The sequence below is a fragment of the Buteo buteo genome, chromosome 6 (assembly GCF_964188355.1).
Source record: "Buteo buteo chromosome 6, bButBut1.hap1.1, whole genome shotgun sequence".
Taxonomy (NCBI): Eukaryota; Metazoa; Chordata; class Aves; order Accipitriformes; family Accipitridae; genus Buteo; species Buteo buteo.
In genome coordinates, this window is record NC_134176.1 from 12560029 (window position 1) to 12586759 (window position 26731).

A 26731-nucleotide genomic window follows, 5' to 3' on the forward strand; every position below is an offset into this window, starting at 1 on the left:
GACACTGACAAAAGGCAGAACATCATCTATTTGGGAAGTCACAGGGAACATGTTTTTTCCCTATGATGCAAAATAAATTCTATAGGTTTAATCAGACTAAAGAAAAAAACCCTAAGGATATGAATTTGTATCCATTACAACTGAAAAATGTACAGTTCCTACATTAACAAAGACATTAAAGTGCAAAAGCAAACTTACGTATTGTTATTGATCATCAGACTAAGGCCTACACATGTAGTAAAAATTCTGTCTAAAAAAACTACACTAGAGCTCTCCCATGTTCAGTGGTTTCCTTATGGGGCTTGAAGTTCAAAAACAAGCAGTCCAGGGACAAATGTGCCAGGGATAAAATAATATTTTGCTGTTCCTCTTAACTTCTGCTTTAAAACTATACTTTCTGGCAGCTGCAGGACCTTGCTGGAAACCCATGCATAGAGAGATCACTGTAGGCCAAGAAGGGAATATGCTTTCTAGACAGAGTTCACTAAACTCAAGCTAGCAGTCTGCTGTGAGATGACAGAAGTCACAAGCCACACACATCATAACTGCCGCTGAGCTGACACTGGCATTGTTACTCTCATTTAACTCATTCTAGAAAAATCTGAAGGGGCTCCTGACTCTTCTGCCTACATTTGTAGAACAGTTTGGGATTAATTGGGATTAATTCTGGGATTCCCCCCCACCCCCGCCCCAAAAAAGCAGAAACATTATTTTAATGGCTACGTAAAACTTTTTGAAAAAGATTTAAGAAAACAGTGATTTGATCTGAAGTTTTGTATTTTTAAATCAAAGCCTTAAATTTTATTTGCAGAACAGATGGTTAAGTCATTCAAATGATTCACAAGATCGTAGCTGATATGGATACAATTTCCAGCAAATCCCAAATCCCAAACAATCTAAAACCAGGAGTCCCAAGGAAGCACTGCAACATGAACTTCATGCACTAAAGCAGAAATCATCATGCCTGTGAGTTACAATATGTTTAATTTAATTAACCTTTGCAGGTTGTTAAGTTTGGAGAGCAAGAACAAAAATAAATGAATAACCAGTTTATTACATGGTATTTCTAATAATATTATCTCTGAAAAATACTGAGGTAGCAAAAACACAGCTCATAGTGCTGCCACAGCTTTCTGAACCCTCCCTTTTGTAAGAAGGCAGCTCAGAGAGGAAATTTAATAGTGGACTGTTTATCTATGTGAAGAAAGTGTTTTAATTAAGTTACCAATGAGGAAAATTGTACATGGAGTTGCGAAGCCAAGTTTCTCACAGCATTTTATTATAACAAAGGTACCAGATATGCTAAATGGCTTGATTGCTTTTGGAGCCTACTAGTACTTTAGCTGTACTGTTGAACAGCTGTTAAACAGAAAAAAAAGCGCTTCTTCTAGTACTTTTATGATTTAAAGAAATCAATGAAAATTAGAAGTGAGTAGAAGATATACCTTATTTTCTAGAGCATTGCTCCACTCTTTCAATAAGTTAACATGCTGCACTGCTGAGCTGGCTTCATGTGCTTTAATTTGTTGGTTTGTTCCCTGTGACAACAAAGAATTTATACATTTTAGCCAATTCCACTTCTTTTAAACCTACAAAGAAAGATTATATCAAGACATCGAACCAACACTACATATTTTGGTTCACGGATGCATGTTGCAGAACTGTAGAGAGAAGGGAAATCTACTTGGGAATTTACAAAAGTCAGGAATACATTTAATATAGCAAGTGTTTTATACAACTGCCATATATCTCCATCCAGTGTGCTTGATACGTCAGAGACAATAAAGATGAACAAGATTTACAGAATGAATTGTATTTTAGAGTCTTCTGTGTAGCTTTACACTAAACAAAGCACAATAAAACTCTTGAGTCAAGCAAAACCTAAAATGTCCAATTCCCCAAACTGTAATTTAAAACTTCTGTTGTATTTCATGAACAGCTTCATAAGCACTAAATTTTCCCTCAGTTGATTATTAAAGACAAATATTTAAGATAAATTTATCATCACTGGAAACTGCCAGCTTTATAAACTACTTTGAGAGATATTACAATGCCTAGTTTGTCATCCTAAGATGTTACCATGATTGCTCTATGATATTCAGATATGCTGCCTCTGCACAACCTATAAATGCTGTTACAAATAACCACTATATAAGAAGTTTACAGAACACACATAGATCATATACAGAGTACATAAGATGAAGACCATATTACTTTCTTCGTGTATTGTGTTGTATTACACCTACATCAGTGTTTTGCAATGCAGAGTATATTAGCTTTGATAGTAGATACACTGCAAAGCAACTGAATAGGTTTCAATGATCCTCAAGGTATGTACTCTATATAAAATACTAAAAATATATATGTGGATATATGTACATATATGCACACATATACATACATAAAATGAATGGCAATACATACGACATAACAGTGGGCAGGGTTACAGCACTGATCACTTCTACCACTAAGAGCATTACTGTTAACACTTAAAATGATGAATGCTCATTATTTAAGAACCTGGAAATACCTGCAGGAAGTAGTTTATTGAGAAGTGTTGCTGCTTAAGGTTCTTGTCTCTTTAAGTTATCATGGGCTAACAAATGAATCACACTATCTGATAAACTCCATTTTTTCCTGTCAGCAGTTTCTGAAATTTCCTAATTCATTATCTAAGCATCCAAATTCCCCAAGATATATGGTAAGGGAAGCAGAATATTGGAAGAGACTGGAATAATACTACTGAAACTAAACTCTGAGGTTTGGTGCTTTTTTAATTTTTTAAAATATTGCAGGGATTGCCAGGATTAAAATCTAAAACTTCTTTTTTTAAAATAAATTTCATGCTATGCTTTGATTATACACCTATGTGCACACAGACATATGAATGCACATAAAAATACATGTTTTAAGGGCACTAACCTATGTTTAACCTTAATAAAACTATTAAGACACACAAATGAGAGAAAATATAAACATACTTAGCTCAAGAAAATAAATACTTTCATAAAAACAACTGAAGTTACTAGTCTATTTTCTGAAGAACAAAAGTGACTTTCCTCTTATTCTAAATTAAAAAGTTCTTCAAATGTGTATGTTCCTATTTCAACAAGATGTACCTAATAACTGAACTCCCAAACCACTGCAGGAATGTGTGGGCTTTTGTATTGTTTATCTTTAAAATGCAAAACCAAACATCTGCTGCATAATCACTTGGTGCAACTGGATGACTTTCTTAACCAAGACTAGAGAAGTCCAGAACTTTCACGTCAAAGAGTTAGGTTTTTATTTGCAGACTTTCATCAATTGGGAAGTATAATTGTTATATACTGACCTGAAAAGTGCAGCCATAACGCTTAAAACTACAGGTACTTGGGGCATTAATACATTCTGACAAATGTGCATTCAACTGCAATAGGAAAAAAATGTGAGTTTTGGCAAAAGACGTTTGCATGATAATGCTCAAAACATAAAGGGCACAGGTTATCAGGTTTGTATTGTGTGCCATTTGCAGAACATACAATACACGTGTGTATATTTTCTCCAGTCTGATCTAAAGTGCAAATACTATATATACACATATGTAAACCACACGCACATGCCAATACAGTATACAGTGTGATACATTTAATATACAGTGAAACTTCTACTAAAGACCATTTCAATAGGCAACCCAATTAAAAAGAACACACTCTACAATTATTTATATGATTTCATTTGACTTTAGCGAATGACTAATCTTCTCCCAACAGGTAATTTTTCACTGGTGTTCTGAGCAAGTCTTAAGATCAGTTTCACTGTAGTAAAGTACATTTTTTCTAATCCCAATTTCATGAGGAACCAATTTCTCAAAACATAACATGCAATTCTCCGTGCCTAAATTTAACAGTTAAATTACACAAAAAAGACTAAACAAGTACTGCATGAAACAGACAGAGTTTTAGAATAGGTACAGTTGAGTAACTTCAAAAAAAAAAAAGCAGTACACAGGATTAAAACTGATTAGTAAAATGCCTGCATTTTTCACAGATTGAGATTTATTCCAATATCTTGGATTATTATGAGCACAGACCACTTTTCCTTTAAAAATAAAGGAATTCACAGAAGCATATACATATATACAGATAGCAGCCATTGCAGCACAGCAGGCAGCAGCTGGATGCAAACTGCCTAAAAGTTGGAGCAAAGAGCCATTTTTGGAAAGGACAGTGCAACAAACACTCTTCAAAAACAGGATCTGCAGTTTGCATCTCCCACAAAGCAGACAGGAGCTAAAGCCTAGCTCCTCAGCTGGCATCACTCTTTTGGGTTTCAAAATCTCATTTGAAATTCCCACACCATAAGCCCCACATGACTCAGCTCATCCACCTCCACAGAAAGAAGTGGTGAACCAATTCTCCTTTGAACATGTAGCTCTGGAACAGACAGGACAGTCTTTAAAATCTGATACCGAGATGCAATCGGTCACTCATCTTTGACATACACCTATTATGTTCTATACACCATCTGTAGAAATTCACAGTATAGTTTCAAAAGACATGTGGTTCAGAAAAAAACAAATAAGACCAAATAAGAAAGAGACATGGTGTAACAGGCTTTACAAGAATGCCACAATTTCAACTTCTCAAAACTAGAAGCCTGCCAAAGAGTTGTGGATTAAACATGAAAAATTGCCTTTTATTCTACAGTAAGATATTCACTTGTACACTACAGAATCGTCTCAAACTGTTAGGCAGGCATTTTCCCATTTTCTGTATTAGAGTCATTGTCCCTAACCATGCAGTTAAGTAATATATACATTTTCACAGTATCAGAAAAAAATTAAGCAACATACAGCAACAGATGATGCAGGGCAAGATGACCGTTTAAAGTTCTGTTTCTACCAATGGTTTGAGAACCCAATTCTGACAATATATGTAATGACCCCAGCTTTAATGGGTCAATTCTTATTAGCACTCAGATACACCTCTTCTCAAAGTAACTGCTAACATCAAGAATTAAGAATATGCCTAAGTGCTCCAGAACCAGGATCTAAACTCGGAAGTAATCACTGATAGAATTAGCTCAGTATATATATTTTCTCTTTTCTTAGCAGCTCAATTTCTCTTAATAGGTACAGTATCTATCATGTATTTTATATTTCATTATCCTGGGGGAAAAAACTGCCCCTGTGTTTGGCAGGTGCTTTATGTGCCTTGTCACTATGACATGATTAATAATTTACAAGTGTAACTGAAAAACAGTACAACTCCAACTCAGGAAGTAAGTATCAGTGAAAAGAAAAGCTTATCCTCAGACCAGAAACTTAAGTGATTCTTATGGAGTGCTGAAGACTTAAATAAGCTCTTCCCCATCCTTGGTGAGTAAGTTATTATTTTTAGAAAAAAAGAAAACCTATTGACTTTGAGAGATGCTACTTATATCTTTTAATGTACAAGAACATGGATCTGTTCAAAGACGACAGGTTTCAATTTTTTTTTAATTTGGTCTATATATTACTGCAAGCTTCTAGACATTAAGAGAAATTTTTATGCATTGTTGCATCTGGCTGTTAGAATGCTGTACTCATATTACCCTCTTTCTTACACTAATTCTTTAAGTGTCAGTTATTTTTCCCCAAATTTAACAGATTTAATAATAATTTAAGTTTTTCCATGAAATTATTCTACATGTTTATATGATTTTTCTAGTCTTTACTAACTCTTGCCAATGTCCACTAAATTTTAATTCTCTCTTTTTATTTTAATACAAGCTAACTACCCCAAGATGCTGCTCTACTGTACTCAAAAATGCTTCAAATGGGGGAAGGGCAGGGGGAGAGCTAGTAAAAATGAAAGCAGGAAAAGCATGCACTAATCTTGGGCAAGCCAAGTGTAATAATGACATAAAACTAAGAAATTATTTCTTTTTAAATAGTTTTTCAAGAAATCATTTAAAATATTTGAGTGTTATCACACTTAACTGTGTGGTAGAAAAAGCTTTTCTTTAGATCTCACATTTTAATAAGGAAATGGCTTCTGGCAAAATTCTTGCGAGATCTTACTAAAAAAAAAATATTTAATTTTTCAGCACAACACTGGGTATGACTTCTTACCTCGCTCCTCATGAGTGTTTTAACACTACATTTATGAGGACATGAAACCATGACACACGGGCAGTCTGTATCTTCATGTTTCTACAGAGGAAAAAGCAAACAAGCCACAAATTAACTCTTACTCTGAAATTAAAGAGGACTTACCTGCAAAGAAAAGCATCCTACAATAATTTAAAAAAAAAACAACACACAAGATTTTTTTTCAATGTTTATCCCACTTGTGCAGAGTTACAGAACTGCAATTGCTCAAACATCAGTTTCTGCTTTCGACAGACATCTTGATATTCTGAAGCAAAAATATGGGTTTTCTTGTGTTTTCCCACACAGAATAAATCTATTTGCTTCCCATTTTATTGTTTTTACTTAGAGCAATGAAACAATAATAAAATTCAGGTTTTCCTCCCCAAGAATTACTCTCAAAAATGGGCATCTTTAAGAGCAAGCAGAACCAACACAGATGTCCTTTTTAGTAAGGGTATACAGTGCATGGAAAAGCTCTTCAGAAATGTACATTGCCCACTCTCAGAGAATCTCTCCTTCCTATGTATGGATATTCCCCTCCAATTCTTTTCTAATTTTGATTCTCAAACATCTGATACTAAGTCTCACTGTTATACACCCGAAGTTCAAATAGATGTTGAAATTTTATCCTGATGCCGGGCAGGCATTTTGATCTGAACCTAGATGATGACAGAAACTTTAGTACAGCTGTCAAACCATATCACCATAGGGAGGGAAGACAATCAGGCCCAAGCTAATTGAATTTATGTTTCTTCTCTCGTTTTTCTCAACAAAATGAAAAATCTGGAAAAAAAAATTTCATTTCATGTCAAGTGACATGTCCCATTCAACTTGAAACAAGCTGTTTCATTTCTGGTACTTAAGAAAAGCAAAGGAAACAAAGGACTAGATTTATAAGGCTGTTAGAAAAGGAAGAACAAATAGCATGCCCTTTTTGCCCAGTAATGACATCTATTTTTTGAAACAAAACCAAGACTTGAAGGAGAGCCAAGCTCTGAGATATGAAGGGCCTTAGTTCAGAACTCTATCATAAATCTGCAAATATTTGAAAATGTATACCTCCTCACTTTTAAAAACAGATCATCAGGTATGCTGCTCTGAAGCAAGTCTATCCTGCCATCCTTCTTATTCGTGCTCGTTCACTTGGTGTAGCACATGTAGACAGTCACCGCAACAGAAAGCAAGGAAGCCTAAGTTGCTCCTTAGCCAGAGAGTTGGGACAGCCTCCCAAAATGAGGAGGTGAGGAGGTAGCTTCAGTCCCTCCCCACCAGGACATGGATACCCAACCAGGAGCAATGCTAACAGACTGAGAACACCTCTGTCAGGGTGACTCTGGTACTCTTCTGGTAAGCAATGGCCCATAGGGCCATTTCTGCTCAGACTCAAGAACTGGATCTGGGCCCCCCTCATTCTGAACACGTATGTCATCATGTTGAAGAGAGACACCACACACGACTGCGCAGCTTTAGGGGCCTACTGCCCTACAGGCTTCTTTAATGGTTTACCAACTACAAAACTAGAAAATGAATACTCCCTTCTAACATCCATTCCCTAATTTTAATTCCCTTGCTCTCTCCTCTGACTTACCCAAACTATCTGGCAAAGGCTATGGCACTGACTCTCAGTTCATGGAAAAAAGGCAACATGCAACTTCTTCTCAGCCCTCTCTCTAGTTCTCCTCCTCACTCTGCCTGCCAGGGCCCCCCCCCAAAACCAAGGGGAGCCTTCCCAATGACTTCAGGATATACACAAGTAATCCCACTCCAGTGGCAGAATCCTCTTCCTACTGACCAGCTAAATTCACAGTTGAGCGCACAAAACCAAAAGCCAAATGCAGCACAGAACACGGGTGACACCGCATGCAGGGCACCTGGCACAGATGAGGGGAAGGCAGGATATTAACACGGCTCCTCAGAGAAGCCAGTGCCACATTACGAACATGCCTGGTCCAGAGCAGCGACAAGGGAGCAAGATGACAAGGTCTTGCGTCTTCCCCAGTGGCTGTCCCAGTCAGCTCCGCTGTGTTTCAGACTACTGAGCAGAGTCCAGATTGCCTTGGCAGGGCCTGCCTGGGACAGCCTTTCTGTGGCCAGAAAGAGCCTACACACTTAGCGATGCTGTCCTGCCAGATCTGTATCATACTACTACTGCCCAAGTATCAATTTCATAGGAGAAGCACTTCCAAGCAGTTTTGTGGATTATCCACAGAAAAATATAACAACTCAGAAGCATTTCAAGGCTACTAATTTCTGTTCTAACAATGCACCATCTTTATCTGCCAGAAGTTACAGAATGGAAAAGGTACCTTTGTGACAAAACCCCCCACTTTTTAGATGGTTTAAACAAAAGAAAAGAAATTAAGAAGTTAACTCACCTAGTGACATTACAGGCAAGACAAATACAATCTAAAAAAATGTGTACTAACACTGTTAACTAAAGAGTCTGCCTCCAACAACGGGGATTTCCTACCCCACAGGTCATGGGATTCTATGAAGACATGAACCATACGTACTCCGGTAAAATTATTTTTGTTTCCATTTGCATACCTTTTTTCTCGGTACGCTCCCTCTATCTCCGTTTTCAGTTCAAGTCACTGAGGCCTGCTTCAGTCATTATTACATTAGAGAAAATTTTAGGCTACAGAAGCTAGAGATTAACTCAGGCTCTAGGTGACAAAACTCAAATGAGAAGTCAAAAGGAGCCTTTCATTCAAATGTACAGTCTCATTAAGTGTCTGATTCTCATTACCAAAGTACAACAAGGTAACATTTTATCAGGCCACAAGAAAAAAAAAAAATCTGCATTTCTATAATCACTGAACATTTAAAAAATCTAGGCAAAAAAAAAAAAAGCAGCCAAGTGCTCATCTTCTAATTGCAGAGCTTTCTGCACCCTTAAAGCAGCATGGAAGCAAAACTGTACTGGAACATATAAGCCAATGTAACATGAGAACATGTAACACTGCTTGGAAACGTTCTGATTTACAAATGTAGATTTGTTTAGAACTTTTAAGAGCAGGTGAATAGTGGTACCAACTTATATACAATCAGAATAGTGACATCTCAACATAAAACTACATTTTAACAAACCTCTTTGGCTCTCTGGATAAGCCAATTCTATTACCTCTTAGAGCAACTCTTAATTCCACCACTTAAGATTTTGGAGAACAATTACTTTATTTACAAATGCTCTTTTCTGTACTTTAGAGTAATATGCCACTCTTGTTTCCAATGTGAATGTCTAAAATTGGTTTCGCTGTGAATTAAAAATCTGATAGACTAAAACTTGTCTCAGCTTCTGAGCATCTTGAAAGCTACTGCTAGTTCAAAGATTTCATAAATGTTAAATCCATCACTATCTCATAAAAGAGAAAGCTTTTAAACTAAAATAGAGTTCTATATTCCTCAAAATTTACAGATGATTTCAGACTCTCAAAAATCTAACTACATTGCTCCTATAAAAAGAAACTGCCTGCAAGGAACCTGTGAGCATGTTACTTAGATATGGAAATAGGGTTTAAACAAGACAACATATTTAATACTCACTGATTTTGTCTGTTAAGACACTACACATCTTTTACTGTCACTCTTTGCCTCACATCAATTCCCCACCTAAAGAAAATTCTGGGAGAACAGCATCCATAGTCTAACTAAATACAGTTTCACCTCTGTATCAGAATGTGCCAGAATAAACACAGTGTAAACTTAATTTTCTCTGTGTATTTTCATGTCTCAGCCACCTTATGCTTGGTAATGCACAATTATTAAAGTACCAGCCCTTGCAAGTATACACTCAAATAATTAGAAGCCCAATCTAAATCAGAACTCAGTGAGATTCTACCTACACCTTTTTGTAACACCACCTCTGAGCAAAGAATGCTTCTCATCATTGTGAGATTTCACCTAACAATACACAAGAACACGAATGAAAATCAAATTCTCACCACTCTTACTGTATTAAGAAAGTCCAAAATTTGAGACTGTCCAAACTATGGAAAACTATGTAAACAGAGTTTTTTAAAAAAATGTCAAAATTACAGCAAGAGAGATTCAGCATAATACAGCTCAATGCAAAAATAACGTTAACATAGTCAAGTTACAATGCTGTGTGTAAAGTTAAGTATGACTTTCTCAACCTCTGCTCTATACTTCTAACTCACAACATGCTGCTTATCCAATAACCTACTTGTATGCCAGGAACAGCAGTAACTCTGCTTAAGCCTGCCGTGTACCATTCCTGGTTATGCCAAGACACAGTTTGCTTTTACACTATTTCCTCCTCTCCTCTCATAACAGATCACACAGTACTGAAGAAGGATTATACAGAAAGATGCTATTTCTCCAGTCAATTGCTATGCTTATGCTCTTCCTGCACAACATTTAATTGTTATCATGGCAGTTGCATTTATTATATCAATTAAAGCAAAATAAAAAAGCATAGCAAAAATTACTTTAGTATCAGTATTATGCAGTGGATCTGAATTTTTTTTTAAAATGCAGTATCTGAACATCAGAAAAAAGAAAATGTTTCCTAGTCAATGAAGTGACTGGTGTTCTTGCAGAAAAAAAGTGTTTTGAAAGTCAGCCTATTTTCTCTTTTGACTTACTAATTCTGGCTGAGAGGCCAAGGCTCTATTGGCAGCTAGAGAGAAGCACAAGAAGAGTTATTATTTCACACTAATGTATGGAAAGTTGTTCTATATACACAAGAAAATACTGCACCTGCAACATAATCATTGGAACTTGGCTTTTACAGTATTTACAGGTCGTCTCCCGGTATTTACAGGTCTTCTCCACGTGGTCTGGCAAATCTTTTCTCAGTATTTTTTCTTTGCAATCAGCACGAGGACACGAGAGCTCTTCAAACTGACAATCAGTTTTCAAATGCATCTGAAAGATAAAAAAAAAAAAGTCAAGCCAACTAAATTTTGTGCATGTCTTCTATACTTTGAAGACATCCCACATTAAGTAACTTCAGAACCAAAGTAAGTAAAGTTATTTTGAGCACTGTATTGTGCAAGAGCAAACACTAACAAATCCACTCAGGAATACATTTCTGACTTTACACTCCCTTTACCTAGACAGCAGATTTCACTGTATTATAGATGTATGTGAGCTACGTTTATACTAAAAGTATTCCAACACAGTCCAAAATTCCACACAGGCTATTTAAACAAAAGGTAAGCATTCTTTTCCAAGGTGTATTATTCCACATAAACACAGATGCTGCTTTAAATTGTTTAAGTACCTGAGCTTGCTCGCTCAAAGCAAGTACCTATACATCTGACTACAAACTGCTGGGTTAGCCATACCTTACAACTGTTATATTATTGGATTACTGCTATGTTATACCTTCACAAAACAAAGCTATAGGTTATTCTGTACAAGTCTGGAGAAACCAAAGGTTTAACTCCATGCATAAACCACCACTTATATGAGGATCAAGACTAGTAAATAAAAACAAAACCACACCAAAACAGAATTCAAATTTCTCACATTTGTAAAGTACACATTAAGATTTTTCCCAATTTTAGTTCACCCTTGTCATTTGCTTCATGCATTTATATTTCTGAGCTTTAGTGTCACACAATTGCATGATTTGTTACTACAATTCCTTATAGCTCATCAAAAAGCTGAGTTTCAAAACAGTTTAACTCTATTCTGATTTATAAATGTCAGAATAACCCCTAGTGTGAGCAAGTCAAGAAATGGACTGGGGCTTTAATTTGTGAGATTTCTTCTCTTTCTTTAACTCAAAAGGAAGCTTATGAGTATGTCAGATTACTTACCAGTAATTGACCCAAAGACAGCTGTTCTTTACAGCCCTTGTTTTCATTTCTGCAGTATATTTGAAGGGCAAGTAGTTCTCTCCTGCAACAATTATCTTTAAATACCTGAAAAATAAAAAAATCACTTCATTTTAGAAATTTAAAACCTGTCAAGAATATGCAAGTTCAAACAAAGTAAAGGCCATGCAATTTGGCTACAGCAGTGTCATTTAATTCTAGCTTTATGTGCCAGAAATAAAACCCTACCATTCAGTTTTTCTTGAATGTGGGCATCACTGAGATTCCTCCACTGTGAAGCAGCCCAGTGAGAAAGACTATTTGGACAGATGCTCTACTATTGTTTCACATTTACTATAACTACAACAAAAGGAAAGGTACAAGAAAGGACTAAATTTTTTGCTATTTTCTTGCCAGGCTTGATAGGCCTGCATAAGCTAGAATTCTCTACAACGTTTGGGAAGCTGATGCATTAGGCACAATACCATAAAGACAAAAAAAGAGCCAAAGCACAGTGGTTCAGAAAGGAAGGATTTCATGGAAGACAGTCCCACAAGGACTAGACTGGTTAGTTGGAACACCTACTTGCACTTCAGTGGTAACACAATATTAAAGACATTTTCTAAGGTCTTAGACTGGAGGAGGTTTATTATTTCACAGATAAGCAGGCTTTAACTATCTCTCCATTTTAATGTTTATAAGCATTTTTTGTCTATAATAGAATTGCAAAAAATTAGAAATACACAGCTTGGGGTTTGGACTTTCCACCTTTTATGGGTGATACCCCATAAAAGATAAAGAGACAACACAACCGCACTCTCAAGAAGCCCCATTGCTAAGGGCAGGAACTGGAGATAAGGACTGAAGACCATTACTACTATTTTGAAGACCAAAACAAAGGGCTAAAAACTTCTAGTTATTTTGCAGCTGCTTTCATGACCATTAAGAAACACCAAAGAAGCAAGCCCAACTTCTCTGACAAATGCAGTTCTGCTATACTGCATGCACTGGAGGATTAGTGTAATTACAGAATGGTTCTGCATGCTAACATTTAACAACAACAACAGACAATTATGATCAGATCTGTCCACAGTGACTATGAATCTATCCCCAGTATCAGTGAAGAAGGAAACACTGCAACCATTCTCATCCAGTCTCATCTGACACAGGCCACTGATGCATATGTGAAGTTTAATGAATCAACAAATCTCATTTGAATAATCAATTGCCACTACTGTAGTATTTTTTCCAAAGTAATTCACAGGGTTACTAGGTACAGTTTTGCTGACTGAAGTTAAGGTAAGACGACAATTTTTAAACAGTTTTTCCAAGACCATCTAATAGCTCTTCAGTGATTTTGGACATCAGCATTCTAAGGGGAGAGAGAAGTTTCCAGTTTCATGAAAATTACTGACTTACACAGTTAGTCTAACATGTATTTAATATACACTGCCCTTCTTGTCCTCCTCCTGTTTTAGAGATATTTGAAGTCTCATAATAAATGTACATATTTATGTATATTGGGAGCCAGAAAGTTAGTGTTAAAAAGACAAATAAAGTAGGCGTCATGATTATTGGTCTGAGCTCCTGGAGAGACCGTCCATGTCAAAACTGAATTACACTGAGCACTGTTTAGAGAACTATTTTGAGTTAAGATGAGGAGAGATTCATGTACCCACTAACCTTTTCTTGAAAATGGTTACTGTAACAAGTGTTCATTTAGGCAGGGAAGACTACTAACACAAAGAATTTACTAAACACTTTAGAAAAATCTAATGTAAAAACTGCATAAACTGTGTACTAAGTCAAAAAGAATTTTCTCTACCCTCAACCTTTCAAAGGCAATACAAAGTTTTGCTGTGAAAAACAGTGAAGAGGGTATCAGTGAAATATCCATAGAAGAATCATCTGATTCTATTAGTTACTGTAACTCCACACTGTTCTGGTTCCAGTGTGGTTCACAGAAGAACACACCGTAAAAACAGATTAGTGAAACAGTAGACACTGGTCTGGAGCTAAATCAGGAGTAAGATTTGCCTAGATCTGTCACATCTCTGCATCTAAAGGAGATGCAGTACTTCTTATCACCCTCCTGGTTGATGGGAGGACAACTGCAGTGTGTTGCTGCAGCTCCCAACTATGAAAACAAGATGTGACACCTGGCTGGACCATTAGGGATGAAGCTGACCTGCCATTTTCTACCATGTCGTTAACAGTAAAAGTGAGCTGTCCTCCTATATAAAATACAAGGTTTAGGTCTTATAACAAAATTATCCTCCTCACATTGCTTGTTAGGCTTATGAAATAATTACCACAAAGCAATAACACTTCTTATGTACACCACACAATTCAATATTCTTGAATAAAAAAACAACTTTAACAATACCTTATCTTTTACTATGCTTTCTTGACACGCTGTACATTTTGGACTAGAAGAACTGGAGAAAAAAGAAAACAGAAAAACTAGTTTAACTCATCTGAATTTTTGTAGGACAAAAATTTCCATTTATTAGGCACTTTACTTAGTTACAATTATTGAATATATTTTAAAATCATTAGAAGTGGATATAGTTCGTTATAATGAGATAACACAATGTTATTTCAAAAAATTTGAACACCAAGTTTTCAGTGGACAGTAATCTGGCATTGCTGAGGAAATAAGACCACCACAATGCCTCCAGCCAACTGCGCAGTGGTTTTCTTCAAGGTGGCAAAATTCATTCCTTATTTTACAGTCTGCACCTGATCCACAATTTTTGTCACTTCTCAATCTAGCTGTGCAAACAGGCAAAATATTTTCTCTTCAATTATCCAGTCCTTTTTCAAACAACACCTAATTAAACTTCACTTCCTCTGACAGTCAATTATATATCCTTTTAGGGTAAAAAAGTATTTATGTCCATCTCCTTCAAGTCTGTTCTGGTTTTAGTAACTGTTACAGATCCTCGCTCCCTCCTTTATCTGAACTACTGCCCTGTAGCTGTTTTGGTAATCTAATTACCAAACTTGTGATCTCTTAGACAACAGGCAGGTTGAGGAGCAGAGCAGTCCGTGAACAGAAACTGGAGTGTGGGAAATCTTGGTTCCTACAGCTGTTTCTGGCTCTGATCTGCCAGGTGTCATAGTGTAAAACCCTTCATTCCTTTTTAGCTCCTTTTCCCTATGTAAAATGGGGATAGTCATACTGATCTCCCTTGTAAAGCACCGAGATCTATGGATGAAAAGCACTAAGTAAAAGCTAGGTAAATTCTTTTGTAAAGCAACTCACTGACAGGCTGTAAGTTGTGGCTGCTAGGAGCTGTGCAAATCAATGTAAAAGGCTGAATAAGTTTGATTATGTTATATAATCAGTATGGTTATTTCAAATCATCTCACTGGCTTCTGCTTCTTGAACTGACCATACGTGTCCCATCATATTTCTGAGCAGCTTAACTACCTTGCAGCTTCAGTATCTGTAATATTTTTGTTAAGTAAAAAAAAAAAAAAAAAAAAAGGGGGGGGGAACTAATCTACTTGAGGGCATATAGTGTTTAATACAATGTCATGCTTTCCTTGCTCTTACTGAATTCACTCAAGCATCCCACCTGCTCTTCTAAACTACTGCTGCATACTGAGCAGACATCTTTACTGCGTTATCTACACTGACTCCCAATTCTTTGTCCTCAAATAACACTGGAACAGAAGCTGCTAACATATAATCAGTGTGTGTGTATGCAGCAGCATATCAACACTGAATGAAAATTTTTTGTGCCAAATGCAGAAACAACATAAACTTCTTTTGCTTCCAGTTTTATGGCACTTTTTATTTCTCAAAAAAAAGAGCTGTAAATTTAATTTTAATAAAGGATTTGTTTGCAACAAGCACTTAAATATAGTGAAATAACTCGAATGAAAGAGCAGTGTGGTAGATGGTCTTACCCATGTGTCCTTTTCAATAACACTCTAGTTGGAAAGTCAAGAAAGTAAAATGACACATGTTCTAGCTGCACTGTAATAAGCACACGTGCATGTCTCACAGCAGGGAAGGAAAATTGCCCAGATTACAGCAATGCCAGAATTGTTACTGCTTAGATTGTTAAGGATCTGCTCTGTCCATCTGCACGCATCAAGCATGGCAGGTGTTTGCTTTTCTGCAGTCACTGTTATTAACCATGTAAGACTCTTCCAAAAACATATATTCAAAAGAAATAACTGCATTTCTTAAATGAAAACTACACCTCACCTGAAAATGTGTATTGAAAAAAAAGTTGGCGGGGTTTTTTTGTTGTTTTAAATTTGACATGCTGTAGCACAAAACCGACAGGAGTGGATTAGTGAGCTATGGACCCTTGTATTTGCCCAATACAGGAGGTTACTCTTTATCATGAGACACAGTGATGTAATATCCTCCAATTTCTTTTGCCATGCTGCATGTAGTCTTGATTTATATACATCTGAGATTACAGTATTTCCAAGGGAAATATAAGCTAATACCTAGAGTCAGGATGGTCACAAAAAGTAAACGCGAGATCACCAAGACCTTCTAAAGTCAAATCCTCTTAGTAGTGCAGTGTGCAACATCCAGCGAGCTCAATGTCTTCTATACCTCTGTTTTCCCAGTAGCAAATGGAAGTATTGACTGCTTATTTACCCCAGGAGATTAAAGCTTGCAGAATGGTCTCCAAACATTAGACCAAGTTTTGAAATCACACTGCTGAATACAATCAGTAGCAATGCATCAAAATTGAGAGGCAAAGAAATATACTTCTACTGATGCACAGATACTTGTTAAAAGCTAGATACTCCTTGAATGATCACACTTTTATTCTTACCTAGACTAGGAAAGGTTGAATCTCTCAGCATTAATTTTACACCTATAACATTCACTTCACCACCACTTTGCACTCTGGCCCAAACATCTCAGTAAAAGAAGCCAGCCTTCCTGACCCTCCTGGAATCCACAAAACATACAAGCCCCAGGACATACAGCTAGAATGGTTATGGGAAAAGGAAGCTCCACAAGCAGTTACATTTATCCAAGGGTCCCACCACTCAACTGTAAGGCTGGGTCCCCAGCTAGGTTAGGTACCATCACCCCAAGGAGCCTCTGCAGGCTCACTTCCTCACATAACCACAATTCACTAAGAGCATTCTACGCCAAACTAGCCATGTTACCAGTCATGTGAAATAGCTACTCAGTCTAGGCTCCACAGGCAATGAAATTCTTATCTAACGCACATCACTACATGGGATTAAACCACTTTAACAACCATTCCAACAATACTGATGGAAAGCTTAGTTGTCTCATCCTGACCCAGAGTAGAACACAAATGTTTGCACCAGCATATGGATAACAAATAATCAAGCAAGCAACAAGTGGAAGGCTGCTTCAAGCCAGGGCATTAGCTTAATGTATTCCTAAAACTACAACGGTGTTCACGCTATTTTCAGCGGTTCACAAGACAAAGTTATTAACATGTTCTGTCACAACAAAAAACATACCTTAGCAAGGCATTCATGCAGGTCTCACAGAATCTGTGTCCACATTCAGTCTGTTTAGGATTGCATAAGATGAGGTGACATTTTTCGCATTTATACTTATCTTCCACAGCATTTACAAATTTCTCTTTGTAGCCACCTTGCTCTGGAACATAAATTGATGCCGAAGGACTGCGATCAGGATTGGCCCTTTGTTGCACCATTTCCACAGATAAAGGGGGTTCTGTCTTCTTACTGGTGTCCATGCTCTAAGATAGTTTCTGTGAAGCAAAAATGAGAAAACTTCTGAGAAATGAAGACCTCTTTTTCCATTTAAATAAAACAAACACAGCATCTCTGAGAGACTACGTAAAACCAGAAAGCACTAAGAAAAAATATGTGTCCACACATCATAATACATACGTAACTGCCTAAGTTTATTAAGCGTAGCAAACCCATAAAATATTCTATATTTTTCAATGGCTCTAGAAGGTCAAGAATTAAAACCTATTCCTGAAAGCAACGTGTTAGTTAATTATTGGCATCACTCTAGGAACAAAAAAGAACAGAGCTTGCATTCTTCCATGTCTTTCTCTCTCTCTTTGAAGCAGAGGAAGCAGCAAGGGCTGTGGTGGTGAAGGTGCACTGGTCCAGTACTGTGCACGCTACTACTCAGATGCTACTGTGAAAAGCACACAACCACTATACAGCATATCTGGAGTCTATGCACCTTCACTGCCAACTCTTCCTGTCTATCCCATGCAATAGCAAGGTATAAGACATGCTGCTTTAAGTCTGTTTTATAACAACACAACAGGTTTTTACTTTTTAAACACTTTCCAACCTTTTCATTGTACATCCCCACATGAAGGGAACAGGTGATACAAGTCTAATTAACAGAGGAGAAAGGCCTATATAACATGGCCACTTGATTAATTCACCAGGACTAAGCACAACTGACAGGCAGATGAAAAAATAATTAATGCAGTTGAAGACTGAATTACAGTACCTATTATCTTGGACTATGATTCTTCTAGGTCAGCATGCAAAGTATTAGCAGAGCAACAGAGGAAAAATACCCCAGGTTAAATTTTAAAACCCATTTTCAGTGATTTCCTTGCTTATCTTCTAGTCAAACAAGTGTTAAGTGGTCTTAAAAAACCTCAGCACATGAAGGAGAAAGCACAGTTGGAGGATCAACATCTATTTACATAAGAGAAATGCCTGGCTATTTACAAGAGAAAGGCATACTCCAATTCTCCCTCCATGTTAACTGACACTTGAAATATAAACCTATTCCACTGCTCTACAGTTGCCTTGAGCGCTATAATTCAACTTTAAGAAGCAGAATGAAGAAATGAGGTCCAGTTCATTTCTCAATTATAAAAGTATGTCCACCAATACGACAAAGGGAGTCGAATGACTCACATCCCAAACACGCAAACCTTCTTGTGCACTGTTTTTGTCATCTCTTATCTTCCCTCGCTAAGCCTAAAACCCACCACACAAGTACTTGTAATTGAACGTATTTTCTTGTAAATCATTTCTGCATCTATAGTTTTGGTATAGAATTCTCCATGGAGACTAAACAGCCAAGGAAATTTCTTTCATTTCTGATGCCAACTGTTATTTCTAGAAACAAAAGACAAAATCATTGCATCTCATCACTGATACCATTTCATGTCTTTACCAACATCAGCTGAGTAAGGATAGAGGTGCTGAATGACAAATCCACACTTCATTGACCCCTGCCCCAGGGGGACAGCGTCTCTGTATCTCCATCAAACACAGAGAGAGTGCAAGAAAACCATCCTCATAACTCAGTAGATCCGATGTTTGGGTCTTATTCAAAACCAGAAAAACAAGAAACCCAAACAAACATTCCCTCCCACCACCACCACCTCCTCCCCCTCCTCCAAAAAAAAAACCAACCCACAAACCCCACAAAGAAACAAAACAGTTTCTACAGTAACTGAAAGGGAAATATAAATGCTGGTGCATAATCTGAATTAATATCTGCCTGTTCCTTGTCTACTGTTCAAAGACTGCAGAGTCTAGTGCCTTGGCAGAACAGTATCTGAAAAAACAGAAAAATCAGTGCTGAACTGTAAGTAACTTGCAGTCCTCATTAATGAGGAAATTCAGGTTATTTCAGACCAGGGAAGTAAGCAAAGCCTGAACTGGAGTTTCAGCAGCAACCATTAAAAAAAACAAACAAAAAGCCAGATAATGATGATACTGAAGAGGCAATTCAAGAGACTATAACCAGCATACAAGAAATGAGATGTGATGCTGAGAGACAAGGAGGTTAAGAGAAGTGACATGAGTGAGAAAGGAAAGCAGTTGATGAAAGTAGTCTAGCTTTAGAGATTGTCCAAGACATGACAGCCATTGCTGAACATCTGTGACTGGACAGAGGGGAACCCAGTCATGAGCTTAGGACTTGGCACTTTGTTGCAGCTGTAAAAGAAAAGGAGATTAGCAAGAGAGGGAAAGAAAAAAGTGCAACTCCATAAGCTAAGTTTCACCCATCTGGATGCTATCTATGGATTTGCTTCTTGTGCACAACTGTGGGAAGAGCTTCATTTGGAGCTAGCAGTTTAGGAATCTGTAAAGGTTTTCAGTTCTCTGATTTATAATTTGTAGGTAGATACTGATGCCTCTTTTCCCACTGCAACTGCATTTTTTTTTAATCATATTAAAGACCTCTACCATTCTGTCAACTCTTGGAAGTCAAAAGCCAACTTCAAGAATGTTGACTGGTAAGAACAAGACAGGGAATGCGATTTTTCTTAAAATGCCAGAATAAAACAAGGCATGGCCTGATTCTGACCCACAGAAGAAATTCAGAAAAAGAGGCACTAAAAGAGATGCTGACAGGAGAATTGGCAAGTCAAGAAAGCACAAAGTTCCTGAACTTGCAAGTCATACAACAAAACTATTGAACATCTGTTTCCCCATTAAGTTTCTTCCAAACAAAAAGAAGCTAAAGATGATTAGAGATGTGAAGTCTTCCAATAGCATGATTTCTTCAGGGAAACTATTCAGTTTATTAATCACAATGAGGCAGGCAGGGGTAAGAATAATATTCAAGATTTAACTGAGAAAGAGTACTGAATGCCAAATGAGCAGCAGGTGAGAGTTTCATAGAGATATGAAACTCCTCTGGGGCTGGACTGTCAGCTGGCGAGAAAGATTTCATACCAAAATAAGCTGCACAGGGCTCCACAGGACTCCACTTTTGGAAGTGACATATTGGATACCTCGTCACAGAAAACAACCAGAAAGCACACTGATAAATAAAATTTACTATGCAATATGCCTAAGAATAATATTTGTGTGCCTCAGCTTATATATTTCTGTTTTATGAAGAAGTATGTCAGACCAGAAAAGCTAAAAAGCGCAGCAGCAGAGTGGCCAGCTTGGTGAGGAATTCTCTTCCATGATACTCTGAACTGCCAGCATTATCTTATGCAGCAAAACTAGGAAGCCATTCATGAAGTACTGCAATAAAATACAATAGAGAACTGAGCTTAAAAGAACACCAAAAGAACTCCTTACTACAATGAAAGAGCTGCATTTAACAAGGGAGTGGGGAGACGTGATGTCTATCAAACTGCACACACAAATCTGCATGCACAGAGCTATGTCCTCATGCATGTGAGTTGCATGCTGTTACACCTGTGTATGAGATCAGTGGTGAACACAAGTGCAGATAATACAAACATTTCAGCTGCCACCCTTTTGCAAACAACTTTCTATTATGGTTTACATACCACTACAGGGTGTCATCTGCAACGTCTTCTTTTCCTTTTCAGGAACCTTTAACAGCAGGACTCAGATTATACCCCCATAATCATGTTTCAAACTGCCAACAAGAAGCAATTTTGAAGTCACACCTCAGTAAGATACCATGCACTTACAGCAGTGAAGATAACATACCTCCAGAAAGCAGGGAGAGGAATCTGGCTAGAACATTCAAGATAGGCTAGTTCTGGTGGGGGCCTCCGGTTCCTAAAGGCATGGCAAGCTGCCATCAAGTCAAAGACTCTGGTTCCTGTTCAGCAAGCTAAATCTTAACTCTTAATTCACTACTAGCTATTTCTTGGTCCAATTTCTAATCCCTGGGAAAAATCATCACAATAAAAGAATATGACTTTTAGATGACTTAAAACTGTTAAATCTTGGACAATCCCACCTTTCAGGCCAGATAAGCACATAAAAAGAGGCACAGTCACCAAGGTCAGTTTTGTCCACTCTTGATTACATTCCTTCAGCCACCTCTCCTGCAGCCAACACATGCTTATAGTCATGCTTCTGCAGAGTAACAGAAGCAGAGATTGTTCTGGTCATCAGATGGGTGACACTGCTCGCTCCAGTCTGTCAGGTCTCACTGCACTGCATTTTTGTCACTACTCTTGTTCAATATAAGTGCTACTCAAGTATCTGAGGCTAGACCCCAGTTAATATTTCAGGCTGTATATACTGTAATAAAGGTTAGAACAATTTGTTGTTACTTAGCTCATACTAACATTAGTACAGAGCATTAGAAACTGGAAACAAAAGTGAATCTACTGACAAAGATGTTCCAAGAATTAGAAAGCATAGGAGTTCCCGAACAAAAAGCATTTTTCTCTTTCCTTGTTTAAGCAAGGATGCTGTTCTCACCACAGAGAGGGCAAACATCCTAGAAATCTGCATTAGTGTTCTGTATTATACCACATATATTTTTTTTATTTGCTTTTTGGGAATAAAACCAATTTGCAACATAGAAATACAGTAAAGCTTCTATAAAAATTCAAAACCAATTTGCATCTAAAAAACCAGGAAAAGTGTTAACTCTTATGTAATCTAAAACACCCCCCAAAAAATTGATGGCAAAAGGGACCACAGGATTTGGCAGCTAGCAAGCTCTGCATGAAGACAGTTTTCAACATATTGACAATACAAAGTAAATAAGCTTTTGCCGAAGTTTTAAAATTCAAAAAGGTCAAGAAGTTATTTGAAGTAAGTGTTTTTGTTACACTACCAGAGAAGAGGATAACAGAAGACACAATCTAATTTGGTTATTATTTAGGACAGAAAAGCTTTTCAATCAAATTACAATTTGCACTGAAAACAGAAGTTACCCAAACAGAACGACATTCCTAACAGAACAACAGTATCTAAATTAAGTTCTGAAAAAGAAACCTGAAGTTGCAAGAGGGAGCTAAAGATCACAGCAGAAGAGTGACCAATGAGATGATTCAATCTTTCCTCTTCAAAAAACAGTTTATATAATCTTATCTAAAAAGCGTAAAACCACACAAACTTCAGGGCCTCATTCTAACTAGGTAATTTTTTTGGTAGTGTGGGGTATGTTTTTTTAGTCTAGCTTTTAATGAGATAGGGCTTGTGACTGTGCTGTCTCTCCTCCCAGCCTCTCAAAAACACTTGGGAACCAACTGGACAGATAGGTTTCATGAAAATGAGCAGCTATGTGGGGAACAGAAAGAGAAACCTAATGTAGTGTCTCACTAAGCAAGAGGCTGTAAAAGTACCTCGGTCATCACCACCTGTGATCTATCAGTTGGCAAGTCAGTACACAATTACATCCAAGCCAGACAAGACCACCTGCTCCTTCTTGTCCAGGCAAACTTCATGGTCTTAGTCTCCTCCAATATAATAATGGCAGGGGTTTTTTTTTGGTTGTTTGTTTGGGTTTTTTTTTTTTGAGGAAGGGGGAGTAGGGGTTAAAAAAAGGGATGTAGGGCACAGATTACTAGGAAACCAGACTTCATCAGTTTCACTCTTCACAGAATTTTCTTCTGTGCTTTATAGGATAGCCTCAGAGCACCAAATAATCAAGTACCTGGGGTGGTATTTCTAGCTCTTCAGTCTTCCCAGCCCATATGCTTTCTATCACCAAGAATTATTGCTTCAAGTTCTCACACAGAAATCTTTATCTTAAAATTAAATTATTAAAACAACCTTAACTTTTCCTTTGTCTTACATTTCAGCATTTTATAGCTTCTAATAAATTCCTAGCACATACGTACTAAAAAGAACGTACATCTTTCTTTCAGTATCTTTTAGACAAATCTTCTGACTTGGTTCTGCTTCTATTTCCAAGCATGACTACAATATGCAACATATACTGTTGTACCTCGATGACTCGTTAAAACAATAATGCAAACTGAAAGCAGTATATTGGTGACAACATATTATTAATTTACTGAGTGCACACATGTCAAAAAAAAATTAAAGCTGAGCAGGGAGGCTGCCATGGGAATCTTGACTCTAGAGCTCTTAAGCATGAAGGTGTCTTACTGCAGAGAGCCATCCTCACAGCATCCAGCCACCCCTCAGCCTGGCATTCTGGTAAAAGCCCCACTGTTGAGTCTGGACAAGGGCACAGAAGAACAACTGCTAAATAAAATGCAAATAGCTTGAATCACTCCACAAAAATACCTAGACAGTGACTGAAGCAGCACCAGAGCGCAGGTTTGAAAGCAAAGGACCATCCATCGATTTTGCCATGTGTGAGGTCAGAAGTCTTGGCACTTTCACTCCTCTTGTTTGTACAGGGGAACTACTGATTTATTTTTTTTTTCCTCCATGTACTTGTCATGCTTGAAGCACTATTCACTATTTCTATACAGCATATATAGGATCAGCTAACCAGTGCTGAGGTATTTCCAGCATATGCTTCAAAAGAAAATTCTGAGGGGGTTATGGGAGGACGGGAAAGGGTTGCTGGTCACCAACACTAGATACAACTTTACACAGTGAAAGAGACAAGACCACTCCTTATCTTCTTTTATGCAAAACATTCAAATACTAAGACCAATTCCTGTATGAAAATAAAAGCAGCATTGATATTTAAAACTTATTTTTCCTTGTGTTAAAATAAACTGGGTATTTTAACTACTTTAAATTTTGCCCTATACCTCCATAAGCATCCACCTTCCTTGCATAAACTAACATAAACCTACTGTGAAGAAGACCTTGAGATCATATACATAATAGAACACATGAGATCAACAGGAAAAATCACTACTTGGATATAAGCAAGTAGGACAGAAGCCCTTGAAAACACACAGAAGACACTGAGCATTCTCCACACAAGAAGCTTCTGCCATTTGCAAGCTCTTCACAGCCACTTTTTAGTGCAGTATCCCAGGGACGCTGAGGTTGGAAGGCACTTCTGGAGGCCATTTAGCCCAACCTCCTGTTCAGAGCAAGGCCAACTTCAAAGTTAGATCAGGTTGTCCAAAGCTGAGTTTTCAAAAACTCCAGGGATGAAGATACCACAACCTCTACAAGCAACCTCTTCCAGTCCTTAAGACTCCTCTGTGAGGAGTTTTTATTATAGCAATTATGGCGTGATATTCTTATGTAGAAAAAAGGGCTGTTCCAATGCACAAACTGCTATGTTCTCAAGCAACTAAACCAGATCTCACCATAATCTTTAAGGGCTCTATTCTGTAAAAATTATTGAACAAATAGCAAAACTATTTTTCACTTGGATGGTACAGACTAGTCCTTCTTTTCCTATCTGAACTAGAAAATCAGAAGTATAACCAAGAATGTTATCTGATATTCTTGCAAAAGAACAATCATGCATGTCACTTGAATCGCAACCATTGTGCATTTCCCATGTTCTAGTTTGCAAAATGATTGAATAGCAGAAAATGAACCATAAGCTAAGTTTTACATTGCTTTATTCTTTTAACTTTTTATCACTTTCCTTGGCTCTATTTCTTTCAACGAGTCTACACATTCATGTGAAGTGTCTTACAGGATTAAACAGAACAACATCCCAGTACAGGGAACTCAATTTAGCAAGCCTGCTAGACTATGCTTTCATGAAAACAGTTCTAATGTATACTCCCTCCTGCTCAGTGTAACAAATTAGATTCTAAATAGAAAAGAAAGCATTGGATAGATGTGTAAAGTAATTACATCAGCATTAAGAGATAAGAATGGGAATATTTATAAATAATAATGTAGTATTAATATAGTTTGGAGTATCCAAGAGCCCAGGGACTGACACTTTTAGTAACTACCCAATAATATGTTGAATAGAATTCACATTCAGTCTAACACATACTGCGCTGATGGAAGAAAACATAACAAAACAAAAAAAACCCAAACAAACAAATTAACTTTAAAAGGGATAAAATTTTAACTATTAAAAAAAAAGAGCAGTAAAGTAATTCAGTGCCCTTTAGGAAAGCTGATTTTTTTGTGATGCTATGTTCAACTATTACTCTTTTGAAAGTTAACAGCATTCTTTTGAATCATGACATATGGGCTGGCAAAACCACTTTAAGATTCAGCCTGAGGCAGTAGTAAAAACAAAGTGTTTGTATTTTGACTTACACTTGCTATCTACAGCTTTCAATAATTACTTCTTAATCTCAGCGGGCTACCAAAATACAGTATAAAGTCATTTGAAGTGCAAGAAACCAAAAGCCTCTTTTAGAAATCAAAAGACCTCTTAAGCTTTGAAAGCCTGGGTCACAAGACAACAGATAAGAGACATGCTGTCCAAGCTCGCCCTTCTGCATTTTGAATTCCAGTTTTGGTTCTTGTCTATGGGTGCAGGAGAGAGAAGAGAAAATATACAAGGTTATTGCATTTCACTTATGAAGTTAACCCCCAGTTGGGATCCATATTTCTATACAAGGATTTTAGTAGAAGCATTTGAAGAATAGGAAAGATCAAAAGACAGTCAGATGATCACAGGACAAAGTGTATTTTAATCTCTTCCACTGCTGTTCAGGGGAAGTCCATGATTGAGATAGATATGCCAGTCCCATGTGGAGGAAGTGGATCAACACTGTATTTTTTTGTAACTTCTGGCTCTGTTTACAAAGGAAAAGTTCGATCTACCACAAAAGAAAAATATTCAGATCAAATATTCTGGGAAATGCCATGATAATAATATTTCAAGTTAAAGGTAGCTTCCTTTTACGAAATTATTTTATATATGCTTTGAAGAGAGAACTAGCAAAACCAGTTTATATTTGCATTCTGAATACTCTGTTTTTATGGGAAGCTATTTCCAGCAGTCCAGATTTCCTCTACTTCTCGTTTTACACCAAGCCTAACGCTTCCTTTACTTTTATTGCACGGCATAGAAGTCATTGGTTCACAAGTTACAAGTGGTAATGTCAAATCACATACACCCAAAAAAGAAGTCATTCACTATGTTTCCCACTTATGCTTGCTGTGACTGGGAAACAGTAAATTTGAACTACCCGTGACACATCCTAACAAGGATCAACAAGGGCTAAGGCAGATAGTATATCGCAATCATTTTGGCCAAAATATAGTGTCCTAGAAAAAGATGTCTCATCCCCTAGTGACCTAAAAAAGTCCCCTTTTC

At 37.2% G+C, this 26731-nt stretch overlaps 1 protein-coding gene across 10 annotated transcripts in view; it reads right to left on the reverse strand.

Moving 5' to 3' along the window:
• TRAF3 (TNF receptor associated factor 3) overlaps positions 1-26731 on the reverse strand; it is a 74655-nt gene that overhangs the window by 17591 nt on the left and 30333 nt on the right. For 6 of the 10 annotated variants that reach the window (XM_075029796.1, XM_075029794.1, XM_075029792.1 and 3 more), the window contains 7 exons: positions 17383-17639; positions 14288-14339; positions 11905-12009; positions 10838-11005; positions 6095-6175; positions 3335-3409; positions 1446-1538 (listed from right to left, as the gene is read on the reverse strand). In XM_075029796.1, coding sequence (XP_074885897.1) covers positions 1446-1538; positions 3335-3409; positions 6095-6175; positions 10838-11005; positions 11905-12009; positions 14288-14339; positions 17383-17624 — 816 coding nt within the window. In that variant the 5' untranslated portion in view covers positions 17625-17639. The remainder of the gene's footprint in view (positions 1-1445; positions 1539-3334; positions 3410-6094; positions 6176-10837; positions 11006-11904; positions 12010-14287; positions 14340-17382; positions 17640-26731) is intronic. The other 4 variants (XM_075029802.1, XM_075029801.1, XM_075029799.1 and 1 more) reach the window with 3 other exon arrangements.